This window comes from Anomaloglossus baeobatrachus, chromosome 5 (assembly GCF_048569485.1).
Source record: "Anomaloglossus baeobatrachus isolate aAnoBae1 chromosome 5, aAnoBae1.hap1, whole genome shotgun sequence".
Lineage (NCBI taxonomy): Eukaryota > Metazoa > Chordata > Amphibia > Anura > Aromobatidae > Anomaloglossus > Anomaloglossus baeobatrachus.
In genome coordinates, this window is record NC_134357.1 from 523,888,593 (window position 1) to 523,912,870 (window position 24,278).

The following is a 24,278-nucleotide window of genomic DNA, read 5'->3' on the forward strand; positions in this document are numbered from 1 at the left end:
AGGTGACCCTGGCTGCTGCATTAAGGATGGACTGTAGAGGGGAGAGTCTAGTTAGGGGGAGACCAATTAATAGAGAGTTACAGTAGTCAAGGCGAGAGTGGATCAGGGCCACGGTAAGGGTTTTTGTCGTTTCCATTGTGAGAAAGGGGCGGATTCTAGAGATGTTCTTGAGGTGCAAGCGGCAGGTGCGGGCAAGAGATTGTATGTGGGAGGTGAAGGAGAGATCAGTGTCAAGTATAACACCCAGACAGCGGGCTTGCTGTCTAGGACTTATCGTTGTGCCACACACAGAGAGGGAGATGTCAGGTTTAGGAAGGTTGGAAGACGGAGGAAAAAGAAGAAGTTCAGTTTTTGAAAGGTTAAGTTTCAGATAGAGAGCTGACATGACATTGCAAACTGCAGTCAGGCAGTCACTTGTGTTCTGTAGTACAGCGGGGGTGATCCCAGAGGATGAGTTGTATAGCTGTGTGTCATCAGCATAAAGATGGTATTGAAAGCCAAATCTGCTGATGGCCATTCCAATTGGGGCAGTGTAGAGGGAGAAAAGAAGAGGGCCGAGGACTGAACCTTGAGGGACCCCCAACGGTGAGAGGAAGAGGAGAAGATGAGGAGAAGAGCCAGCAAATGATACACTGAATGAACGGCCAGAAAGATAGGAAGAGAACCAGGAAAGCACAGTGTCCTTTAGGCCGATAGAATGGAGCACAGAGAGAAGGAGATGGTGGTCAACAGTGTCGAAGGCTGCAGAGAGGTCAAGAAGGATAAGCAGAAAGTGGTCACCGTTACGTTTTGCTGTCAAAAGGTCATTGGTCACTTTGACAAGGGCAGTTTCTGTTGAGTGTAAAGGGCGGAAGCCAGACTGTAAAGGATCTAGAAGAGAGTGAGTGGAGAGGTAGCGGGTGAGACGAGAGTAGACCAGGCACTCCAAGAGTTTGGAGATGAAGGGGAGATTGGAGACTGGTCTATAGTTGCTTGTGCAGGACGGATCAAGAGAAGGTTTTTTTAATAATGGAGTAATGATAGAGTGTTTGAGGGAGGAGGGGAAGATACCAGAAGAGAGAGATTGAGTTAGGGTTAAACATCTTTAGCGGAGTTTAAAATCCATTCATTGCAACAGGTGGCTCAGACTGCAGAGGACTACTGTGCTGAATTCTGGCACTGATACACAGGAGAATGACCCTGTGCTGAAAAGCCATTTTTTCCAGGGCTTGTCCAAATGGGTAAAGGAGGTATTGTTTATGTATGAGACCCTCCTTCATTAGAGTGTGCTATGTCTTTGGAAATATGTATTGATCGCCGATTCCTGGAAAGTTGTTACAGCTTCAGCATTATCACTGTTGGCCTCACCCGAGTCCATGGAGCTCAGAGGGACATCCCTTAGAGGAAAACCTGCACTCCTCTCAAAAAGGATGGAGTCTTTTTTTCTGTGGAAAAAAGGGACACTTTATCAGTGAAGAAAAAAGGAAAATCAAAGTCCAGCTTCACTAATTGTAGGCTTCTTTATTATTAAAAATCATAAAAATACAGCACGCACCACATCCCTTATTATGCCTCTACGCGTTTCTGGTGTCAAGCACCCTTAGGGGTACTTTACACGCTGCGACATCGCTAGCATCGGCCAGCGATGCCGAGCGCGATAGTACCCGCCCCCGTCGCACATGCGATATCTTGTGATTGCTGCCGTAGCGAACATTATCGCTACGGCAGCTTCACACGCACATACCTGGTCGGCGACATCGCGGTGACTGGCGAATAATCCCTCCTTCAAGGGGGAGGTGCGTTCGGCATCACTGCAACGTCACTAAGTGGCCGGCCAATAGAAGCGGAGGGGCGGAGATGAGTGGGACGTAGCATCCCGCCCACCTTCTTCCTTCCGCATTGATGGTAGACGCAGGTAAGGAGCTGTTTGTCGTTCCTGCGGCTTCACATACAGCGATGTGTGACGCCGCTGGAGCGACAAATAACATCGTACCTGCAGGTGGAGCGACATTATGAAAATGAACGACGTGATACAGATCAGCGGTTTTTTTTTACTGTTTTGCGCTCGTTCATCGTCTTTCCTAGGATTTACACATTGTGATGTTGCTACCAGCGCCGGATGTGCATCACAACAATTGTGACCCCGACGATATTTCGGTAACGATGTCGCAATGTGTAAAGTACCCCTTAGTAATGATCTAAGGGTGCTTGACACCAAAAACGCGTAGAGGCCTACAGTTAGTGAAGTTGGGCTTCCTTTTCTATTCATGTTTACCTTTCCAGGCAGAGCGGATCAGTGCTCTTAAAGCCTGCTTTACACCTTACAATTAAGCATACGATATCGTATGCGATGTGACACGCCTCCATCGTATGTGCGGCATGTTCAATTTGTTGACCGTGTTGCACAAACGATTATTTGCCGTCACACGTACTTATCCTTCCATACGACCTCGCTATGGGCGGCGAACATCCACTTCCTGGAGTGGGAGGGACGTTCGGCATCACAGCGACGTCACACGGCAGCCGGCCAATAGAAGCGGAGGGGCGGAGATGAGCGGGATGTAAACATCCCGCCTACCTCCCTCCTTCCTCATAGCCGGCGGGAGCCGCGGGACTCAGTTTAAGATCTGTTCATCGTTCCCGGGGTGTCACACACTGCGATGTGTGCTGCCTCGGGAACATTGAACAACCCGACGTGCAATTTTTAGCAAATGAACGACGTGTATGCGATGAACGGTTTTACGTTCAATCGCAATCACACGTAGCTGTCACACACAACTACGTCCCTAACGATGCCGGATGTGCGTCACTTACGACGTGACCCCTCCGACACATCGTTAGATATATTGTAGCGTGTAAAGCCCGCTTAACTAGAGGGTTTATTAGAATGCGGTGAGCTGGACTTTTTTCCTTTTTCTATTTTACACTTTATGCCTGTCCTTCTGTGCCCATGAAAAGACGGCAGTCAGAAAACTCCTAGAACCAGGTTGTTTGGGGGATCCCAATCTGGGTCTACATATATCCTCCAGAATTGTTTCTCAATGTTTAATAGCCGCAAGAGTTAAGCTTGAGTGACAACATATCTCTATTATTGTATTTCTTGCTAGTGGTTAAAGGGCAAACATGATCGATGAACAGTTTGCTCATTTCTCAGGGTTGGATTTGAAGGTGTTATCAAAACCTGTTCTGATTTTTGTCATTGTTTAATCACCTTTAAGGCTAGTTTCACACTTGCGTTGAACAGCATCTGTTGCATTGCGTTGTGTGACGGATGCAACGGATGCGTTGCATATAATGGCACAATGGATGCAACAGATCGTACAAAACAACGGAAAGCTTTTTTTTTATTTTTTATTTTTTTCTTCTTTACAGTTTTACCGGCAGCAGACTATTGTGAATGATCAGCTGATCACCCGGCTGCCGGGTGCTCAGCTGATCGCTCACAATAGCCGGCTGCCGGGTGCTCAGCTGAGCGCTCTCAAAAGCCGGCTGCCGGGCACTCAGCTGAGTGCTCTCCAAAGCCGGCTGCTGGGCGCTCAGCTGAACGTTCGGCCACCGAGAGACAAAATAAAGTTTCTGTGATTTAAAAAAAAAAACATGAGCATGCGCAGTGAAAAATCAAGGATTCCGCCGCTCAAAAAACGTTACACGCTGCGTTCCTTCCGCCCGGCGGAAGCAATGCAGCGTTGGCCAGCGGAAGCAACGCAGGTACTTTTGCAACAATCCGTTATCCATACAAGTCTACGGGAAACAGCGGAATCCGTTAACGGATTCCGCTGTTTTTCAAAAGGGTGGATTGTGACTGAAGGTAATTAATGCAAGTGTGAAAGTTTCCTTACTCAGGGTTGCTTTTTTTGAGTGTGTACAGGGGCTGGAACTCCATATATGGGTACTGCATTCAGAGCAGATATCATGTTATGTTCTTAAGTGCCTTACTGCAGAAATAGTATTCGGGTTTCCCTGGTTAGCCTTACATAACCCCACTGTTTATTGGCAAACCCATGAGATAATGAAATGGAGTACATATTGTAAAGACTAACAAGAGTTGCTGCCCTATGGGCCTTATGACTGCAAATGATAGAGTTTGCACTTGGGCAGTATTGCCCCCGGGCTTAATAAGGTTGATGCCGGGGGCAAAATTGCCCAAAGGCAAACTCTATAATTTGCCGGGTACTGAGAGATCAGCTCTCAAAGAGTACATAAGAGCATTTTGCGAAGGGGCACATTAGGCCGTCTTAGTTGCCAGTGGCTGCAGGATTCTTCTTTGTCAAAAATATAGATGGTGGCTTATGGCCGTGTCTCGACTTCTGGGAGCTCAACCAAATAACGGTTTGAGATTCTTATCCATTCCCACTCATTTCTGAAACGTTTCGCTAAACGTCACCTTAAGTGGCCAATAATCTGATCTGAGTCAAACAGGGGAATGAGTAGAAAACTGCATTCAATACAGTGGGTACGTAATGTGTTCAGACCACTTTACATTTTTCACTCTGTTTCATTGCATCCATATGGTGAATTCAAAAAAGTTCCTTTTTTTTCATTAATGTACACTCTGCACCCCATCTTGACTTGACAGAAACCCCCCCCCAGAAATGTTTGCAAATTTATTAAACTTGAAAAACTGAAATATCACATGGTCATAAGTATTCAGACGGTCATAAGTATTCAGACCCTTTGCTCAGACATTCATATTTAAGTCACATATTATCCATTTCCTTGTGATCCTCCTTGAGATGGTTCTACTCCTTCTTTGGAGTTCAGCTAGGTTGAATTAAACTGATAGGACTTGATTTGGAAAGACACACACCTGTCTATATAAGACCTTACAGCTCACAATGCATGTCTGACCAAATGAGAATCATGAGGTCAAAGGAACTGCCCAAGGAGCTTAAAGACAGAATTGTGGCAAGACACAGAACTGGCCAAGGTTACAAAAGAATATTTGCAGTACTCAAAGTACCTAAGAGCACAGTGGCCTCCATAATCCTTAAATGGAAGAAGTTTGAGACCACCAGAACTCTTCCTAGACCTGGCTGTCCAGCCAAACTGAGCAATCGTGTGAGAAGAGCCTTGGTGAGAGAGGTAAAAAAAAAACCCCAAGATCACTGTGGCTGAGCTCCAGAGATGCAGTAGAGAGATGGGAGAAAGTTCCACAAAATCAACTATCACTGCAGGCCTCCACCAGTCGGGCCTTATGGCAGAGTGGCCCGACGGCAGCCTCAGTGCAAGACATATGAAAGCCCGCATAGTTTGCAAAAAAACACATGAAGTACTCCCAGACTATGAGAAATAAGATTCTCTGGTCTGATGAGACAAAGATAGAGCTTGTTGGTGAAAATTCTAAGCAGTATGTGGGGAGAAAAGCAGGCACTGCTCATCACCTGCGAAATACAATCCCAACAGTGAAACATGGTGGTGGCAGCATCATGCTATGGCGGTGTTTTTCAGCTGCAGAGCAATTGCAGAGCGATTGGTTGCAATTGAAGGAAAGATGAATGCGGCCAAGTACACAGATATCCTGGAAGTAAACCTCTTCCAGAGTGCACTGGACCTCAGACTTAGCCGAAGGTTCACCTTTCAACAAGAAAATAACGCTAAGCACACAGCTAAAATAACAAAGAAGTGGCTTTAGAACAACTATGTGACCATTCTTCAACTATACACATATGTCTTCTATGTCAACCACCCAAATCTCGAGCCTGTGCAGCTGAAACACAGATCTATGCAGTTATGCTTTTGTCCTGGCATGAGCAAGTTAATGACTCGCAAATGAAGCCTTTGTCTTCCCATGTATTTACAAGACATTACTCTGACCTCAAAAGAGCAAAGAAAACAGCGCGTATGCAGTTCTTAGGTTCAATTGCACAGGCTCAAGATTTGCCCTGCTGGGTGAATGACATAGGAGACGTCATCCACATTCATTAAAGCAGGGAATTCAGGCTATTGTGGGGAAAGAAGAGATACTGTGCACAGACCACTGACGCGCATGCGACCACACCCTGGCAATTAGCATACAGCACATGAGAATAAGAAAAGGTATTTTCTTTCATTTGCGAGGGAGCTGGGGATTTGTTACTGAACTGCTGTGTAAGAGCACTTAAAGGTGGTACTTTTAGTTTATACAGTGGCATGTAAGTTTTGTACAGTGAACAATTAAGCAAGTTGAAGATGAAATAATCTGTAAAAGGCAATGACAGATTTCCTTTGTATTTTAGGCAAAAAAAATATATATTTTTTTTCATCTTTTACATTTTAAAATTAACATAAAAGGAAAATTGGCCAAATTTTCATTCATTTTTCCTTAGAAAAGTCTTCCAGTTCTGTGAGATTTCTGGGTCGTCTTGCATGCACTGCTCTTATGAGGTCTAGCCACAGATTTTCAATAATCTTCAGATCAAGAGAACTGTGAGGGTCATTGTAAAACCTTCAGCTTGCACCATTTGAGGTCGTCTATTCTGTATTTTGATGTGTGTTTAGGATTATTATCCATTTGAAGATGCCATCCTTTTTTCAATTTCATCTTATTTGCTGGAGGTGTTATATTTGCATCAATAATTTGTTGAAATTACCGTGAAACGTTCCCCATGCCATTGACTGCAACACCACCCCAAAGCATGATTGATCCACCTCCATGCTTAACCTTTGCCCGATCTTGGACATACTGGTTTTGTCCTGCTTGTCAGGGACTTCCCGACCTTGGACATACCCATTGCGTACTTGCAATTTCGGGGAAACAGAAGATGTGCTCACGTGATCGCTGGTGATCCCAGAGGCTTTCAGTACCTGGATAACCCGGAGGTTGCCATGACGACCTCGGGTCACTATGGCAACAGTCAGGCCCTCTTGATCACATCGCAGTGGCACCGATTAGAGGGAATGCAATCCCTCTCCCATACTCCTATATGCTGCGATCAACATCGATCACGGCATTTAGGGAGTTAAACAGCCAGGGATGGCAAGGGGACTGTCTCTGGCTGTGACAGCTAGAACTCGGCTGTTGGTTAAGCCGAGCTGTCCACACTTCCGGAGGACTACTCCACGTAGCCGAGACACATATACCCGGCTTCTGAGTATTGTGCATGACCGGAAGTGCGGACGACTTCCAATCATGGCCAGTGAGCATTTTTTAAGCCGGGTACGCATACACTCGGCATCAAAGAAGCTCAACGCTGATGGGTACAAAGTCACGTTGCCATGATGCTGGGCATTGTAAACTAAACTAACTAACGCCCCTGCCACTAGTCACAGCCCTCATTAGCATGCCACCAAATATTTAGATAAATTCCTTGAGAGGTCTAGTTTTCAAAATGTGGTCACTTCTGTGGGGTTTCCACTGTTTAGGCACATCAGGGGCTCTGCAAATGCAACATGGCGTTCGCTAACGATTCCACACAATTTTGTGTTCAAAAAGTCAAATGGCACTCCTTCCCTCCCAGCCCTACCATGCGCCCAAACAGTATTATGGGGTATTGGCGGATTTGGGAGACATTGCACAACAAAATGCATTTTATCCTGTAATCCTTGTGAAAATGAAAACTTGGGGTTAAAGCAACATTTTTCATTTTCACAACTCAATGTTATAAAATTCTGTAAAGCACCTGGGGTTTCAAGGTGCTTACCAAACATCTAGATAGATTCCTTGAGGAGTCTAGGTTCCAAAATGTGGTCACTTGTGGGGGGTTTCCACTGTTTAGTCACATCAGGGGCTTTGTAAACACAACATGGCATCCACTATCTATTCCAGACAATTTTGAGTTTAAAATTCAAATGGCGCTTTCTTTTCCGATCCCTACTGAGTATACTGAGTACCCAAACAGTACATTTCACAGAATCATAAAATGGTAGAGTAGGAAGGGACCTCAAGGGCCATCGGGTCCAACCCCCTGCAAGTGCAGGTTTTCCTAAATCATCCCAGCTATATGTTTATCCAGTTTCCACTTGAAGATTTCCAGTGATGGAGAGCTCACAACCTCCTGCGGTGGCCTGATCCACTTTCCGTCTGCACTCACTGTCAGAAAGTTTTTCCTAATGTCTAATCTGAATCTCCTTCCTTTTAGTTTCATCTCATTGCTTCTTGTACTTCATTGTGCTAATAAGAGGTTGGTTCCCTCTGCACTGTGACTTCCTTTCAGATATTTGTAGACTGCTATTAAGTCTCAACCTTCTCTTTTGCAAACTAATCATTCCTAGTTCTTTTAGCCAGTCTTCATATGACGTGGTTTTCAGACCTTCTATCATCTTGGTTGCTCTTCTCTGGACTTGCTCCAATATATCGATGTTTCTCTTAAATTGGGGCGCTTAGAACTGTACAGGGTATTCGAGGTGTGGCCTGACCAGGTCAGAGTATAGGAGAATATTGGCCTTTTTATCTGCAGCAGCACACTGTTGGCTCTTGTTGAATCTGGGATCTACTATTATGCCCAAGTCCTTTTCCCCGATGCTTTCAACTAGTTCTATTCCTCCCATACTATATGTGCTTTTTGCATTTCTTTTACTCAGATATAGGACTTTGCATTTGTCCCTGTTAAAGAGCACCAATCACCAGGATTTTCTTATATAACCTAAAGCCAGTGCTATACTGACACTATCAGGCTGATTCTATATATACCTTTAGTTGTCAGCTTGGATGTATAGTTTTTGAAACACAAGCAAGTAAAGATTGTAAAATGAACATTTTTTTTATTATCAGCAGCTGCAGCAGCTAATAGCTGGGGTAGGTTTTGATATTGATCTCCAAACCCCCTGCCTGTTCTTCCTCCGCCTATTATTTATACTAATTCCAATATAGAAGATTGTGGCTATAAATCATGGTGGCTATAAGGACCTTGTTGACATCATACCCATGTGAACAGAAGGGGCGGGGCCTCAGCCAACAGAAAAATAATGTTGCTTCCTGGTATCAGCTATGTTGGCTGAGTCGCCGCCTCTTCTGGTTACATGGGTATGACATCAGCAAGGAACTTCTGGCCACCATAAATCATAGCCACAACCATTAGCAAAACGCCTCTATAATGGAATTAGCATAAATAATTTTCCTCGGCCCATTGTTTGAGTGTGTCTAGATCCTTTTGAATACGATCTCTTTCCTCTCTAGTGTTGGCTACTCCTCCTATCTTAGTAACAGCTGTGAATTTTATGAGTTTTCCAATAATTCCGTCTCCAGATCATTTATAAAGTTACTAGACAGTACTGGGCCCAGGACAGTGCCTTGCAGCCCCTGCTTTTAACTTTCCTCCAGTTTGATGTGTAGTCATTTAGTATTACTTGTTATGCCCGATTATTAAGTCAGTTGTGAATCCGTCTGATTTTTTGTCGATTCCATACTTGATCATTTTTTCAATGAGGATTTTATGTGATCCTTTATTGAATGCCTTACTGAAGTCAAGGTATACTATATCCACAGTATTTCCGTGGTCCAACCTTTCAGTGATTTTGTTATAGAAGGAAATTAGCTTGATCTTAGAAGATTTATTAGTCGTGCTGGCTGTGGTTAAATAATGCCTTCCCATCCAGGTACCTAAGTAAATGTTTGAAATAAGAATTATGAGCGCCACCTGCTTTTCCACCTTGATGATTGTTTCAACTTATTGATTCTGCAGGACTGCTATGGTCACCATCACTTTTATTTTGCATTTTAAGATACCCCCAAAATTGTTTTACCTTCCTCTTGACCTGTTTTGCAAGCCTCAGTTCGTGTGTTTGGCCTTAGCTCCTTTGACACTTGTTTTGCAATCTACTGTGTATTCTTCCCTAAGTATAATCCTCATCTTCCAGTTGTTGTACTCAAGAGAAATTGCACAACAAATTTTACTGTGCAATTTATTTTGTTACCCTTGTGAAAATGCAAAATTCGGGGCTAAAGTAACATTTTTGTTGGAAAAAGTAAAAATGTCATTTTTTTCATTCCATATTGCTTTAGTTCCTATGGAGCACCTGAAAGGTTAATAAACTACTATTATGTGATTTTGAGCAGTTTTATGGGTCCAGGTTTTAGAATGGTGTAATCTTTTGGTATTTTCTGTCACCTAGGCCTTTCAACGTCACTTCAAATGTGATGTGGTCCCTAAAAAATGGTTTTGTAAGTGTTGTTGGAAAAATTAGAAATTGCTTATAATCTTTGAACTTCTCTAACTTCCTATCCAAAAGAATGTTTCAAAAATTGCGCTGATGTAAAGTTGACACATTTGGGAAATGTTATTTATTAACTATTTTGTGTGATATAACTCTGGTTTAAGGGCATAAAAATTCAAAGTTTTAAAATTGCAACATTTCCAAAGTTCAGATATTTTCACAAATGCAAAAAAATCACCCTAAATTTACTACTCTCATGAAGTACAATATGTTATAAACAAAAACAAAATTTACTCAGAATCACTGGAATATATTGAAGCATTCCAGAGTTATTACATCATAAAGTGACAGTGGTCAGAATTGAAAAAATTCACCTGGTCATGAAGGTGAAAACATGCTGAGTGGTCAAGGGGTTAATGGCGAGGTGTTTTTTTCCCCCGAAATCCTGTGCCATCTTTCTCCACACATACATTTGATCATTATGGACAATGAGTTTTATTTTAACCTCATTCATCTACAGAAGTTGTTTCCAAAATGAATCAGGCTTGTCTAGTTGTCCTTTTGCTATTTCTGACGCTGAGTTTTACGGTGAGGATGCATATTATGACTCTTCAATGAAGGCCATATTTGTGCAGGTGTCTCTGAATAGTAGAGCAATGAACTACAACTTCAGAGCCTGGTAAATCTTCCGGAAGGTCTTTTGCAGTCAGTGGGGGTTCTGGTTTGCCTCTCTAGCAATCCTACTAGCAGTTCTCATAGAAATTTTGCTTGGTCTTCCAGGCCTTATCTTGACCTACACTGTTCCTATTAACTGACATTTCGTAATTAATTTTTTTAAATTCTTTATTTAACAAGGAATCATATACATATAAGGCACAAAATTCTCGGATCTAACAATCCATTTGCACCCATAGAAGGCACCAAACAAGACAGGTATAACAAATGCATTACATTCTCATAAAGGCGACTCAGACGTATGATCTGTCTTGATTTCCAAGAATATGAAAAATTCCACAATTTTTTTTATTTACAAGATTCTATATTGAAGAGATGAAAAGACGAAACAGAATGTCAGGTTTCCAGGTTTTCCAGTTCTCTTTTGAATGAGCTTGCCCTCAGTTAACATGGAGTTTTAAGGTTCTGTTGCCCTACTTCCTGTCCAGCTGCTTAAAAGGCCGCCTCTCAGCCCAGTCCAGTGCCTGAGTATACTGCTTGCTGTGTGCTCCTGCTTTGCTGCTGCTAATCCTGATTGCTTTTGGATCCTCCTAAAGACTACCGACCGACCGACTCTGGACCTTACCCGGTTTCTCAAGCTGTGCCCGGATTCCGTCTGCCATCTTCGGTCAGCACTCTGCCCGGTTCTCTCTGGTTCGTAACCACTCTGGACAATCATCCCGTACGGACACTCCTTGACTTTTACCGCTTGCCCCTTGTGTCCCGGCTGCTGCGCATTTAGGCCTTCCGGGGTGATTGCCGGACAGTCCCTGTATAGGGGTTCGCTCTGGTGGTCTCCCTGGGGGAGTCCGGTGCGTGGCCCCGGGAATTCCCTCCGCTCCGTTTCGGGAAGGTATTGTGTGTATTTGTATTGCTGTGTTTGTTCCGTTGTTATCTACCGTGGTTACAGATTATAAAACATCTTGTATCAAAAACTCGTCTCTGCTGATCATTGCCCTACGCTATCGAAATCCTCAGAACATATAATAAGTATTACACAGAAAGGCAGAAAGACAGAAAAAGTAGCTTGTGATGACAGAATATAAAAACAGAGTAGGTAGTGTTAGTTAAGTGATAGGAGAAGAGGGGAAAAAGAAGAGGAAAAGGAAAAAGAAGGTCAGATATTGGGAAGAGGGGAAGGGGGGTTTGTCCCCAGTTCACCTCTCAACTTAAGCCGATACGTCTCGGTTTGTTGGAAATCCATCCACTCTCTCCAAGTTGCCCAGAATTTCATGTAAGTGTCATGTAGAGAGGAGGTGAGGTCCTCCATTTACGTAAGGTCCATTGTGATACAGTTGGTGGAAGAAGACTTTTCCACCTTTCTGGGATACACGCTCTGGCTGCCATAATGAAAAATTTTTTCAATGAATTTTTGTAAATTTTTAGGGAAGTCTCGCCATGATGTAGCAGGAGAAGGGCAGGACCCATCTCCTCGGTGTCTCCCATGACTTGGAGGATGATATCAGAAACTTCTGTCCAAAAGGGCCGGATCGCCTCACATTCCCAGAACACATGGAAGAGTGTACCCTCCTCTCTACTGCATCTCCAGCAGGCAGGATCTGCCGAGGGGAATATAGCATGGATCCTAGATGGCACCCTGTACCATCTGGACAATAATGTGTAGCTGACCTCTTGGAACCTGGAGCTAATAGAGGAGCTGTGTGCAAGAGAAAAAATGTGGTCCCTTTGCCCCGGAAGAAGGCTGATGTCAAGATCCTTTTCCCATTGTAGTATATAGGGTGGAAGAGGTTGGTTAGTGGGGGAAGACAACATGGAGTATACTACAGAGAGCGAGTGACGTGCTGGACCTGTACCTTCACATATGAGTTCGAAGTGGGTTTTGGGGAGTCTGAAACGCTCCCTAGGTGGGAGTTTGCCGAAGAAGTGCGCAAGCTGTAGACATCTCCAATGTAACAACGGAGCTGGATTTTGTCTAGAGCCTAGCATAGCTATTGAAGGCCATTCAATGTCGTCCCCAAAGTGCTCCACCCGGTCCAATCCTCCCTGTATCCAGAGTTGGAAAATGGGATCCGACCCTCCCGGTCCAAAGAGGGGATGACTCAGGACTGGGGTTAGCCTTGAACAGGTAGAGAGCATTTCCAAGCGTACCGCCTCATTATTACGATAGGTTACCGTTGGGCCAATAGTCGTGTGTGTTTTTACTTCTGCAGGGGCGACCGAAAGGAGCCACGGCAGTTTGTTTAGGGTTACTGTAGAAAAGGATTGTTCTATCTGGACCCATACCTTTTGTGTTCCATTTCTACACCAATCTATTATTCTGGAAAGATGCCCAGCAAGATGATATTGCTTCACTTCAGGTAAGCCAATTCCACCCCTGTGCTTGGATCTAGTCAAAATTGTTTGTTTGATTCAAACTGGTTTGGCCGCCCATATAAAGGAAGACTGGACTGATGCTATTGTCTTAAAAAAGGCGGGTGGAATTTTTACCGCTACTGCCTGTAATAGATATAGGAGCCTAGGTAAAATGTTCATCTTGTAAATTTGGCATCTTCCGAACCAAGAGAACAGCAGCTTCCCCCAACGATCGCAGTCCTTCCTGATAGAGGTTAACAATTCAGGAAAACTATGTTGATATAGAAGACTAGAGTCTCTCGTAAGACGTATCCCCAAGTATGTCAGAGATTGTGATGCCCACTTAAAATTAAAGGAAGATTTCAAACCCTCAACTTCTCGGGGAGCAAGGTTTATGTTCAATGCTTCTGACTTTGAAAAATTAATTTTAAAATTTGAAAGTTGGGAGTAGATTTGAAATTCCTTCATCAAATTGGGAAGGAAGGTCCTGCATGAAGAAATAAAGAACGAAAGGTCATCGGCATATGCAGCTACTTTATGTGTGGTTTGGCGAATCGTGATGCCCGCTACATCCCCATTGGCTCGTATGTGTCTGAGGAATGGTTCCAGTGTCAGTATAAATATTAGGGGCGATAACGGGCATCCCTGGCGAGTGCCATTTGAAATAGAAAATTAATCTGAGAGTATCCCAGTCACTCTGACCCTTGCCAAGGGATCCGAGTAAATAGATAGCATCCATCTCATCAGTCCGTCGCCCATCCAGACTTCTGAGTGCGGTTTCCATAAAAGTCCAATCTACTCTGTCAAACGCCTTTTCGGCATCAGTTAAGAGCAGTATGGACTGGATCCCCCCTAGTTTGGCTTTGTGTATTAGATTGATGGCTTTAATGATATTGTCTCTGGCCTCACGACCCGCAACAAAACCCGGACAATTTGCGAGTGAAGGGGAGCTATTCTTGTTGCAAGAATTTTGGCGAACAATTTGGTGTCTACATTTAATAGAGATATTGGGCGAAAACTGGCGCACTGTGTGGGGTCCTTTCCTGCCTTATGAATTACGGTAATGTGAGCTCTAAGGGAATCCCTATTCTGGGTAAAGGCATTCAGAGCTCTAGAATTAAATGCCGATACGAGATGTGGGGTGATCACTTCCCTGAATCTTTTGTAGTAAAGGAGTGGGAACCCGTCGAAGCCTGGTGCCTTGCCTGTCTTTGAAGAAGTTATAGCATCCCACAGCTCTTGATTAGAGATTGGAAGCTCTAGCACTACTGTCTCAGCTTCCGTCAGATGAGGCATCTTTGCATCTTTGATGTAGTCTGATATTTTTTGGTGCAGAGTTTTAGTTGACCTTGATGAGTGTTCTGTATTTAAGTTATATCGGGTCGCATAGAAACTTTTAAAGGTCTAGAATGAGGCAGCTGTAAGGTTGCAGAAGAAAGATTTGGCCTCACAGCAAGTGGTTGTTGGACAAAAAAGTTAGAGGCTAAAAAAACTCTAACGTAAAATAAAACCAACAAACCTGGTCTCGATAAGAGATTTCGAGACCTGTTGCCCTTTTCCAACTAGGGGGCAACCCTTGGGGAATGTAGAAGACCAGGGGTCAGAGCATATCCGACCCAAGACATATATGAAAAAGATAAAATGCTTCATCTATCTTCTCCCCTCTCAAGCAGGAGGTTGAGAGGAGAGAGGTACGGCAGATTAAGTTACGGTGAACAGGATAAAAAAAAACCAAAACATATAGGATCGTAAATCGTAGTCAGAGCCATAACAATTAGAACCACAAAATAATTAATAAAACATTATAGTATTATAGTATTCTTGCAGGATGGACCACCGAGACCCTGCAACTTGAATCTCAGTGGAGAGGTACATTCAGCTCTCACGTCTTGTGATGTCTGTGAAGGCATGTTCAATCTCTCATCGAGAAGCAGTTCCTCAATCCGGTCAGCCACATGAAGTATCTCCCGTGGACAAGGGATCACGCAAGGCCCCCCGGGGTGATGATGGTGACCGGTTGCTTCTCTTCTTTCTCTGGGGCAATACAGCAGGTTTGTCCATCTGAAGCCAGTTGGGTACACTCAATGCAGGAGTGTCCAGGAATTAAAAAAGGCTTTCCAGTTCCTCCGGTCTCTTCAGTAAGAACTGGGTCCCATTATGACAGACAATAAGATGAATTGGCCCATTTTCTTTTTTTGTTAATTTTAAATTGATGAAAAAAAAATGTTTTGCCTAAAATACAAAGAAAATGTGTCATCTTTAACTTTATACCTTTTTAGAGATAATTTCATCTTCAACTAGCTTATCTGCTCACAATAACAGTCATTTTTATCAGAGGTGCCCAAACTTTTGCATGCCACTGTATTGGGAACACATAGTGATAGATTCTATTTAAATACAGCAATTCCACAATGATATTTACAACTCTGGATTTCACTTTAGGATTTGCGCTGTGGTCGGTCAGCTGCACAAAATCTTTATGGAAACGTTTCCGTTGGATACCTTTCTTTCAAGTAATCAACAGTCCATGTAGCGGTCATGTGAAGGATATGAAGGAGTTATGATGAGATATTCAACTTATATTCCATTCCATACAAAAAGAGAGAATACCAAATCTCCACATTCTATCTCCTCATATGTCTCCCCTTATAATCTCCAGCAATTGTATTATTACAGGGGATTCTTTATGATATTGTGTCTGCTCATCTTCTCCCCATTCAGGTCCCTACAATATCAGAGCCTCTCAGATATTCTATATGAGACAATTTCCCTGATTGACCCATCAAGGATGGAAAGGGACAGGGACAAGATGACAGAGAGGATATTACACCTCACCCTAGAGATCCTCTTCCGGCTTACTGGAGAGGTGAGAGATTCTGATAATGTCACATTACATCATTCTTATCTATGGGAATAACAGATGGACAGAACTGGAGAGGTGAGAACTCTGGAAACGTCTGTAGTGAGATTTATTAATGTGTCTCTCCATAACTAGGATTACACAGTAGTGAAGACCTCTAACGAGCGCTGTCAGGCCCCTGTGTCTGAGGGATGGGGAAGACCCTTGAGCCCACTCACGGTGCCTCCACCTCATTCCCTGATACATGAGGACATCAATGACCAGAAGATCCTAGAACTCACCTACAAGATGATTGAGCTGCTGACTGGAGAGGTGACACTGCTGGGAATGCTGGGACATTATACAGTAATGCTATGAAGGGATCGGGGGATGACGGTATCATTGTATGTGTCAGGTTCCTATAAGGTGTCAGGATGTTGCAGTCTATTTCTCCATGGAGGAGTGGGAGTATTTAGAAGGACACAAAGATCTCTACAAGGACGTCAGGATGGAGATTTCCCAGCCCCTCACATCACCAGGTAATGGATCTGACTGGTTTTCCCACTTGTATTGAAGCATGGTTTCTGGAATCTAATATTTTTCTATACTATCATCCTTTTAGCAAACACTCCACTAACTGGAGGTGTTGGCAAAAAAGTGTGGCACCAACGTTGGCCAAACAATCAAAACCGTCCTGGGGCAGATATGCTTCTACTCTGGTCATTAGGGAGCAGGTTACAACCCAGATGCTACTGAAAAAGGCTCAAAAGCTGTCAGACCTAAGGAAAGCTCTAATGGTGATAGAAATGTTTCGAACATAGTTGGGAGTGACCTTGCTTGGGAATTTTTTTTACATAGGGTTGAAGTACTAGTGGAACTTGAGGAGGGGCATTTATATGTGGATGTGGACAATGAGTCTTCATAAGCATTGCTAGGGGATGAGAATGAGGATAAAATTTGTGTTGATGACATTGATGCTGGCCATAATCGACCATCTGAGTGTGAGGTGGAGAGCAAAACAACTGGGTCCTCACTTATACTTGGGATCATGGAAAGCTGATACACAGTTGCTTGTACTAAAAGGTGTACTGATATCATCAAGCAAGAGATAGCCGTGTTTTAAAACCCTTGATATAAAAGTAAAATGGAGGACTATTTTCCTGCTTCTGAAACAGGGTAAAAATTAGCTTATTACCAGGATAACCTAAGGATGTATAACCAACTTTCAACAGGCAAACGCCTGCCATGTGCATTTCTGACTGAGATTCCTTTCCTCCTTTGCTTAATCCTTACTCCACCTATTCTGGACCAAAGTAGCAGCAGCCATTATACTTTGTGGAACATGATGGACCAGTGTTTCATCCACTGCACCAACCTGACACATATGAATAAAGAGACAAACCACATGAATACTTTAGGAAGTTTGGTTCAGAAAATTAGACCAGTGTCAGGTAATGGTTGTACTGTTTATACAGCTTCCAGTGTACTGTCAGAGAAGGTATTCAGCACTGCAAGTGATCTCTTTCGACACAATAGACAAGATGATCCAGGACAAGTAAGGAAAACATAACCAAAGATCAATGATTATTTTCACACACCTCCAGCTTACAGTGAGGATTGGCTATATATCACTGGCCCACATGGTGCTGCCTGCCTGTCCATCATGTTCCATATTGTCCTTTTGCTCTGGGGAAAGGTATCCTATTGCCAGTGGCATAACTTGGAGATGGTGAGCAGCAATGCAAAATTTCCACAAGCTTATAATACTACTGGTCCTCTTATAAAGCTCAAAAGCACCTTTTAAGCTCATTTACCTTTAGACTCAAGGGTGTGACTGCAACCTCTGCACTTAATTTACTTATTACACCCCTGCTTTTTGATGAACAAAAAAAGATAATTTTTGATGGCTAAAATGTTATCACCTTCTTAAAAATAGAAGTGTTAATAGTTTACTTATATCAAGTAACAAAATGCAAAGTGAATGAACACAAGACAAGCTAAATCACATTACTATTTGGTGTGACCACAATATCCCTATAAAACCACATCAATTCCTCTAAGTACACTTGCACACAGTCTTTGAAGAAATTCTGCACGTGTTTGTTCCAAATATCTTGGGGAATTAACCACAGTCCTGTGGATGTTGGCTTGTTAAAATCCTTCTGTCTCTTCATTAAATTAGAGACAGATTCAATGGTGCGGGGTCCATATCATAATTTCTAGGGTTTCTTGTTCTTTTCTGCACTAAAAATAGTTCTTAATGACATTGGCTGTATGTTTGGGGTTGTGCTGCTGCAGAATAATTGTGAAGCCAATCAGATGTCTCCCTGATGGCAGACATTGAGAACAAAAAATCGGCAATGTTGAGGACTGTTGACACAGCAGATGGCCAAGAAACATTAGTGCAGTAGATGAAAGACTCATCATCTACACCCATCAAAATTGGAATATGTCCAGCAGTGCCATCAGTTCAGAACTGGCAGCAACTAGTGGAGTCCAGATACAGTGGAACCTTGGTTTACGAGATTAAGTCGTTCCGGGAGTGTACTCGTAACCCAATTTACTCGTATAGCAAAGCACGTTTTTCCATAGGAAATCATTGGAATGCAGACAATTTGTTCCACAAGTTGTAGTAATGTCCCATCCTGGTCCCCTACTGTGCCATTACACACACACACACACACACATATATATTATTCTCACCTATCCTTTGTTCCCTCGGCGGCCTCTTCCCTGGTTCTTGCAGTCCGCAGGCATGTGGACCCGGTAATGATCACGCCGATGCAGGAGTTGCCGCTGTCAGTGCTTCAGCAAAGCTAACGTCACATACACATGAGCCGTCTGCCTCTGATTGGCCAGCTCCCTGCCTGTGTGATTCCATAAATCAATAGAACACATGAAAATAAGCAACTTTGTAATATATCTTAACAGACAAATTTGCTTCCAATTATATAGATAGAAGAGGCTGTTCCTTATGAACTGAACCCAAAATGAATTTCATAAACTTGGCTTATCTCATAATTTCTAACATTTCAGAAAGAAACCTGTTAAGCAGTTTCCCACCCACGCAGGACACTGCCAAACTTTCCTTAATATGTGCCAATTGCCCATATATTATTTATGGCAGCCACGTATTTAGGTTGTACAGCCTGACCATCTAATGTGAATGGAGGTGTCTGGACTAACCCTAGACAAATTATGAGAAAAAGAAAGAATTAGACTAATGCAGGTAAATTGAAAGTAAAGGCATCTATCAGCAGTTAACACATGCACTCTTGGCTGAAATTAGTATGTATGGGTATAAATAGAGGGGCATTTAGGGTAGACTTCTATTTTAAGAAGTTTTGTTCAGTTGATGATTCAATTTTGCTGAATATCATTAAATTTCTATAGACCTTTTAATGCAGAAATGTTTTACAACATCATTATAATAGTAAAGTTATATTATTAAAATGTAAAAAATCTCCATTTCTTCTTTGCAGGTAACTGCACGGAAAGTTCACAAAGACACATAATGTTTACAGATTTCAAAGTAGAAGATTATGATATCACACAAGATACATATGAACATGTCTTTATCCAAAATATTCAACCAACCATTCTCAGCAAAGATCTACCATCTGATCCCTTTGAGCAGGTCCCATATTCTGATTCACCACATGCTGGTAACCAGAATAAAAATTACGGGTGTGTTAAACAATATCAAAGAAGTCACATAGTGGAGAAACCATTTTCATGTTCAGAATGTGGGAGATGTTACACACGGAAATCAAATCTTGTTGACCATCAAAAAACTCACACAGGGGAAACTCCATATTCATGTTCTGAATGTGGGAAATGTTTTACATATAGTTCAAAACTTTTGGCACATCAGAGAATTCACACAGGGGAGAAGAAATTTTCATGTTCAAAATGTGGGAAATGTTTTAACCATAAGCTAAATCTTGTTATACATCAGAGAACTCACACAGGGGAAAAGCCATTTTCATGTTCTGAATGTGAGAAATGCTTTACCAAAGAATCAAGTCTTCTTATACATGAGAAACGACATGCACAGGGAAAGCCATTTTCATGTTTGGAATGTGGAACATGTTTTAACCAAAAATCAAGTCTTGTTAGACATGAACGAATTCACACAGGAGTGAAGCCATTTTCATGTTCTGAATGTGGAAAAAGTTTTAATCAGAATTCGGACCTCTCTGCACATCAGAGAACTCACACTGGGGAGAAGCCATTTTTATGTTCAGAATGTGGGAAATGTTTTAACAATAAATCAAGTCTTGTTATACATCAGAGAATTCACACAGGGGAGAAGCCATATCCATGTTCACACTGTGGGAAAAGTTATAGAAATAAATTCCATCTTGATGTACATGAGAGGACTCACACAGGGGAGAAGCCATTTTCATGTTCAGAATGTGGGAAATGTTTTAACCAGAAATCACATCTTGTTACACATCAGAGAAGTCACGCTTGGTAAAAGCAATATGAATGTTTACAATACAGCAAAAGTTACAACGTTAAATTACAATATTTTGCCCATCAAATAACTCACATGGGAGAAAAGCTATTTTTATGTCTGGAATGAGGGAATTATTATAGGTCTAAAATAGATCTCATTATACATCAGAGGAATAAATCCTTTGTGTGAGTAGAATGTTTTACGTGGAAAACCATTTTTGCTGATTCCATCCAATTAAATAGGGGCAAAGCCAGATTCATGTCCTGAATGTGGGAAATTCTTTGTCTACAACAAATATATTCTTTACCTTTTGTTGACATTTACCTATTTATGTAGGGCAGATGTACATGCTAGATATCTGGAGTGGGCTCAGGAGCTAAGCCCACCCCATACATAATGGGACAGATACATAAAAGCTTTTATGTCAGTATTAGGCTATGTGCGCACGTTGCGTATTTGCATGCAGTTACGCTGCGATCTGCACCGCAGCGTAACTGCATGCGTCCTGTGTCCCCAGCATAATCTATGAAGATTATGCATGCAGTTGACGTGCGCACGTGGCGTATTAGAGCACAACGCTTCGGCTGCTGCCCGAAGCGCGCGTTCTAAGAAGTGACATGTCACTTATTCCATGCGCTCTGCATGCAGTCCCCGCTCTGTCTATGGGAGGGGCTGCACTAAGAGTGCATGGAATTGGCTTTTTTTTTTTTCATTACGGACTCTTTCTGCAGCAATTTGAAGCGCACGTGTGCTGTTCAAATCGCTGCAGAAATGTCTGCAGGGACAGAATACTACATGCGCACATAGCCTTATGGCTTAAAAAGCTTTGAAAAGTTGCAGAATTTTGGCACAATTCAAGGCTGCATTAAACGTTTGCAACTTATGGGATTCTCACATAATTTTCGTACAGGTCCGAGAAATTGGGCAAAGCTGGAAGGTGGAGACAAGGGCGTAGAGACTGCCGCTAGTCCAATTCATGATAATCTGCGGCATTCACTAAGCCACAAATCTTACACCAGCAGGGATTTGAAATGGATAGTGTGGCACAAACTGAGGTGTATGTCATGCATCCGGCGCTCTTGATTCATGAAGACAAAAAGACTGACTGCACTCACCAAACTGACGTGTGAACAGGTGCATAACTGAACATGACATAAAATACAAAAAAAGACAGTTTGCACTCTGATAATGCTAAAGTATATGAACATGGACCTGCATTACTGCTAAGGAAAATCTAAGAAAAATGAGATATTTAGCATATATAAATGGCCATTTGTATACCTGCCCAGTTGCCACGTCACAGCATATCTCGTAACTGGGTACCTACACTATGCTGAAGCCTCTCTCTGGGTTAAAAACCTCCTGTGTATGGGCAAGTAGGAACCTGCTATATAGGATAAGATTACCTGTGGCAAGTGGGGCAGGGGTGCACGGTCAGAAGGTATGACCCTCTTAATATAGACAAAAAGAGTGACTGCACTCACCAAACAGACATGTGAACAGGTGCATTAACCACTATTTAACCCAGAGAGAGGCTTCAGCATAGTGTAGGTACCCAGTTATGAGATATGCCGTGACGTGGCAATTGGGCAGATATACAAATGGCCATTTATATATGCTAAATATCTAATTTTTCTTAGCTTTTCCTTAGCAGTAATGGAGGTCCATGTTCACACACTCATGGTTTCCATACTTTAGCATTATCAGAGTGCAAACTGTCTTTTTTTGTATTCTTGATTCATGATGAGGCATGAATAAATAAATGTAAGAAACAAAAAAAACCAAAACAAGTTCTTTATTAATGAATTATAAAAAGTACTTCATATCACCCCCTTTTCCTGAAAACCTAAATATAATCTGAATTATTTGCTGTATTGTATTTTACAGCTAGTGTTATATACTAGTAGCTTCTGCCGCCTCACTCTCTCCCCTAAGGGTGTGTGCACGCAGTGATTTTTTATGGCTTTTTTATTTGTTTTTTTTTGTTCTGTTTTGTAATAAAACTCCAAGAAAATCCTTATGCCAGCAAAGTCAATGAGAAATCTGAAGTGTAGTGCACATGTTGAGTTTTTTCCTTAAAGATTTGGTACAGAAATAATCTGCATGTTAATTCTTTCAGCAATTTTCCCTCCTTTTGCCACCATTTAAAGCAGTGAAAAATGCATTAAAAATGAGGCAAAACCCCCCCATAAAAACATGCTAGTTTTTGAGCTGCCAAGAGTTGCAGAAATGGTGCAGAAATTTCTGCAACCAAATACTCAGCGTGTGCACATATTCTTATGAGTCCAGTCTTAAATGTGGGAGGCAGATTTTCTTAGTTTACATCCTGAAGTAGGGTATCATTCGACAACATATTTCCTTTATATCTCTCACTTCACTATTAGGCCCCTTTCACACGTCAGTGATTCTGGTACGTTTGTGCTTTTTTTTAAACGTCCCAGAATCACTGACATATGCAGACCCATTATAATGAATGGGTCTGCTCACACATCAGTGATTTTTCACTGCACGTGTCTCCGTGCGGCGTACCCGCGTGTCCGTGATTGCCGCACGGAGACATGTCCATTTTTTTCTGGCATCACTGATGTCCCACGGACCACCCAGTGGTGTGGTCCGTGAAACATGTGCCAGAAAAAAACTTGCTTCTAAAATAAAAAGCATTTTAACTCACCCGGCTCCAGCGACGCTCTGTGCAGCCTGTTCTCCCTGCTGCTTCTGAGCCGGCACATTACTGTCGCGCATATTCATGATGCAGGACACAGCCGACCCGGAAGCAGCTGCTGCAGAGGTCAGCGCCGGCCGGATGCTGCACCGCGGGAGCGATCAGCACCAAGGACAACGGGAGCGGGCACAGGTGAGTTGATTTCTAAATGCAATCACGGGCCACGGAGAACGAAGCCCGGATTGCACTTAGACAACCCACGTGTGCTGTGAATCACGGCACATGGAGGGACATGGGCGTGTTTTACACGTCAGTGAAGAACGTCAGTGTTTTTCACTGACGTGTGAAACGGGCCTTAAATAAAGTTTCCTAACTGCTTCACTATGTGAGCCTGAGATTTTTGATCATATTGATTGTTTGCCTACCTATGTCTTTATAATTGCGTGTACATGCTTCCTGTTGGTCAATTGAGAAGGTTAATAAACCGGAAACCTGAATATTTAAAAAAGTAAAAGTGAGGTGTTGTCTTTCTTAGGAGAATATGTGTGTCCAGAGTTACTATGTAACTAAATGAAAAATGTAAAATTTCCATCTAAATTGTTTATTTGTCTCTGTTAAAGTGAGAAAAAACAGCTGAAAATGTATAAAAATACATTCCAGATTTTTCGAAAAAAATCAGTGACCAATATAATAGTATAGTCGCCCTTCTTTTCAATAACAGTCATAAGCTTCATCCTTGGACTCTGTAGGTTTGTTACCACAGCCCAATAGACACTGATCAGAGAGGTGACTATTTTCCTTCACTGTTAATCTCTTGGTTATGAAGGGCCCACAAGTTCTCAGTAAGGTTTAGGTCGGGTGAGGAAGACGCCGGGACATTATTCTTTCATCTTTAAAACCTTCACTGGCACTCAGCAGTGGAGACTTTAATACTGCGATGGAACATTGTCCTGCATAAAAATCATGGTTTTTGCTCTCTCCCATGACAACACCATGGAGAAAAGGGATCCGGCCTTCAAGGACAGGAAACCTACTGAAAAAAAGGGCGGTACCTCTCCCACATATCAGTTGGTTTCCTGTCCTTGGAGGGGGAACCTTCTGAAGAAGTTCTCAGGCCTCACTCATCGGGATGGGCAGCAGAGCGGTCCCTGCCATGGCTGGAGCAAGGGGTCCTGGAGGCGCCATGGTGGCCCAGGGGGGCTTACATGTCACGTGTGAACGCCAGCCACAGCACCCTT

The 24,278-nt window shown here is 42.7% G+C and overlaps 2 protein-coding genes across 2 annotated transcripts in view; both read left to right on the forward strand.

Annotated features, from left to right (window-relative positions):
• The window catches only part of LOC142312072 (uncharacterized), a 96,598-nt gene that overhangs the window by 10,970 nt on the left and 61,350 nt on the right, over positions 1–24,278 (forward strand). The window lies entirely within an intron of this gene.
• LOC142312078 (uncharacterized) lies at positions 16,336–20,795 on the forward strand. The gene is made up of 2 exons (XM_075350957.1): positions 16,336–16,455; positions 19,399–20,795. Exons 1-2 carry the CDS (start codon positions 16,371–16,373, stop codon positions 20,394–20,396), a joined length of 1,083 nt encoding a protein of 360 aa, XP_075207072.1. The 5' UTR covers positions 16,336–16,370; the 3' UTR covers positions 20,397–20,795.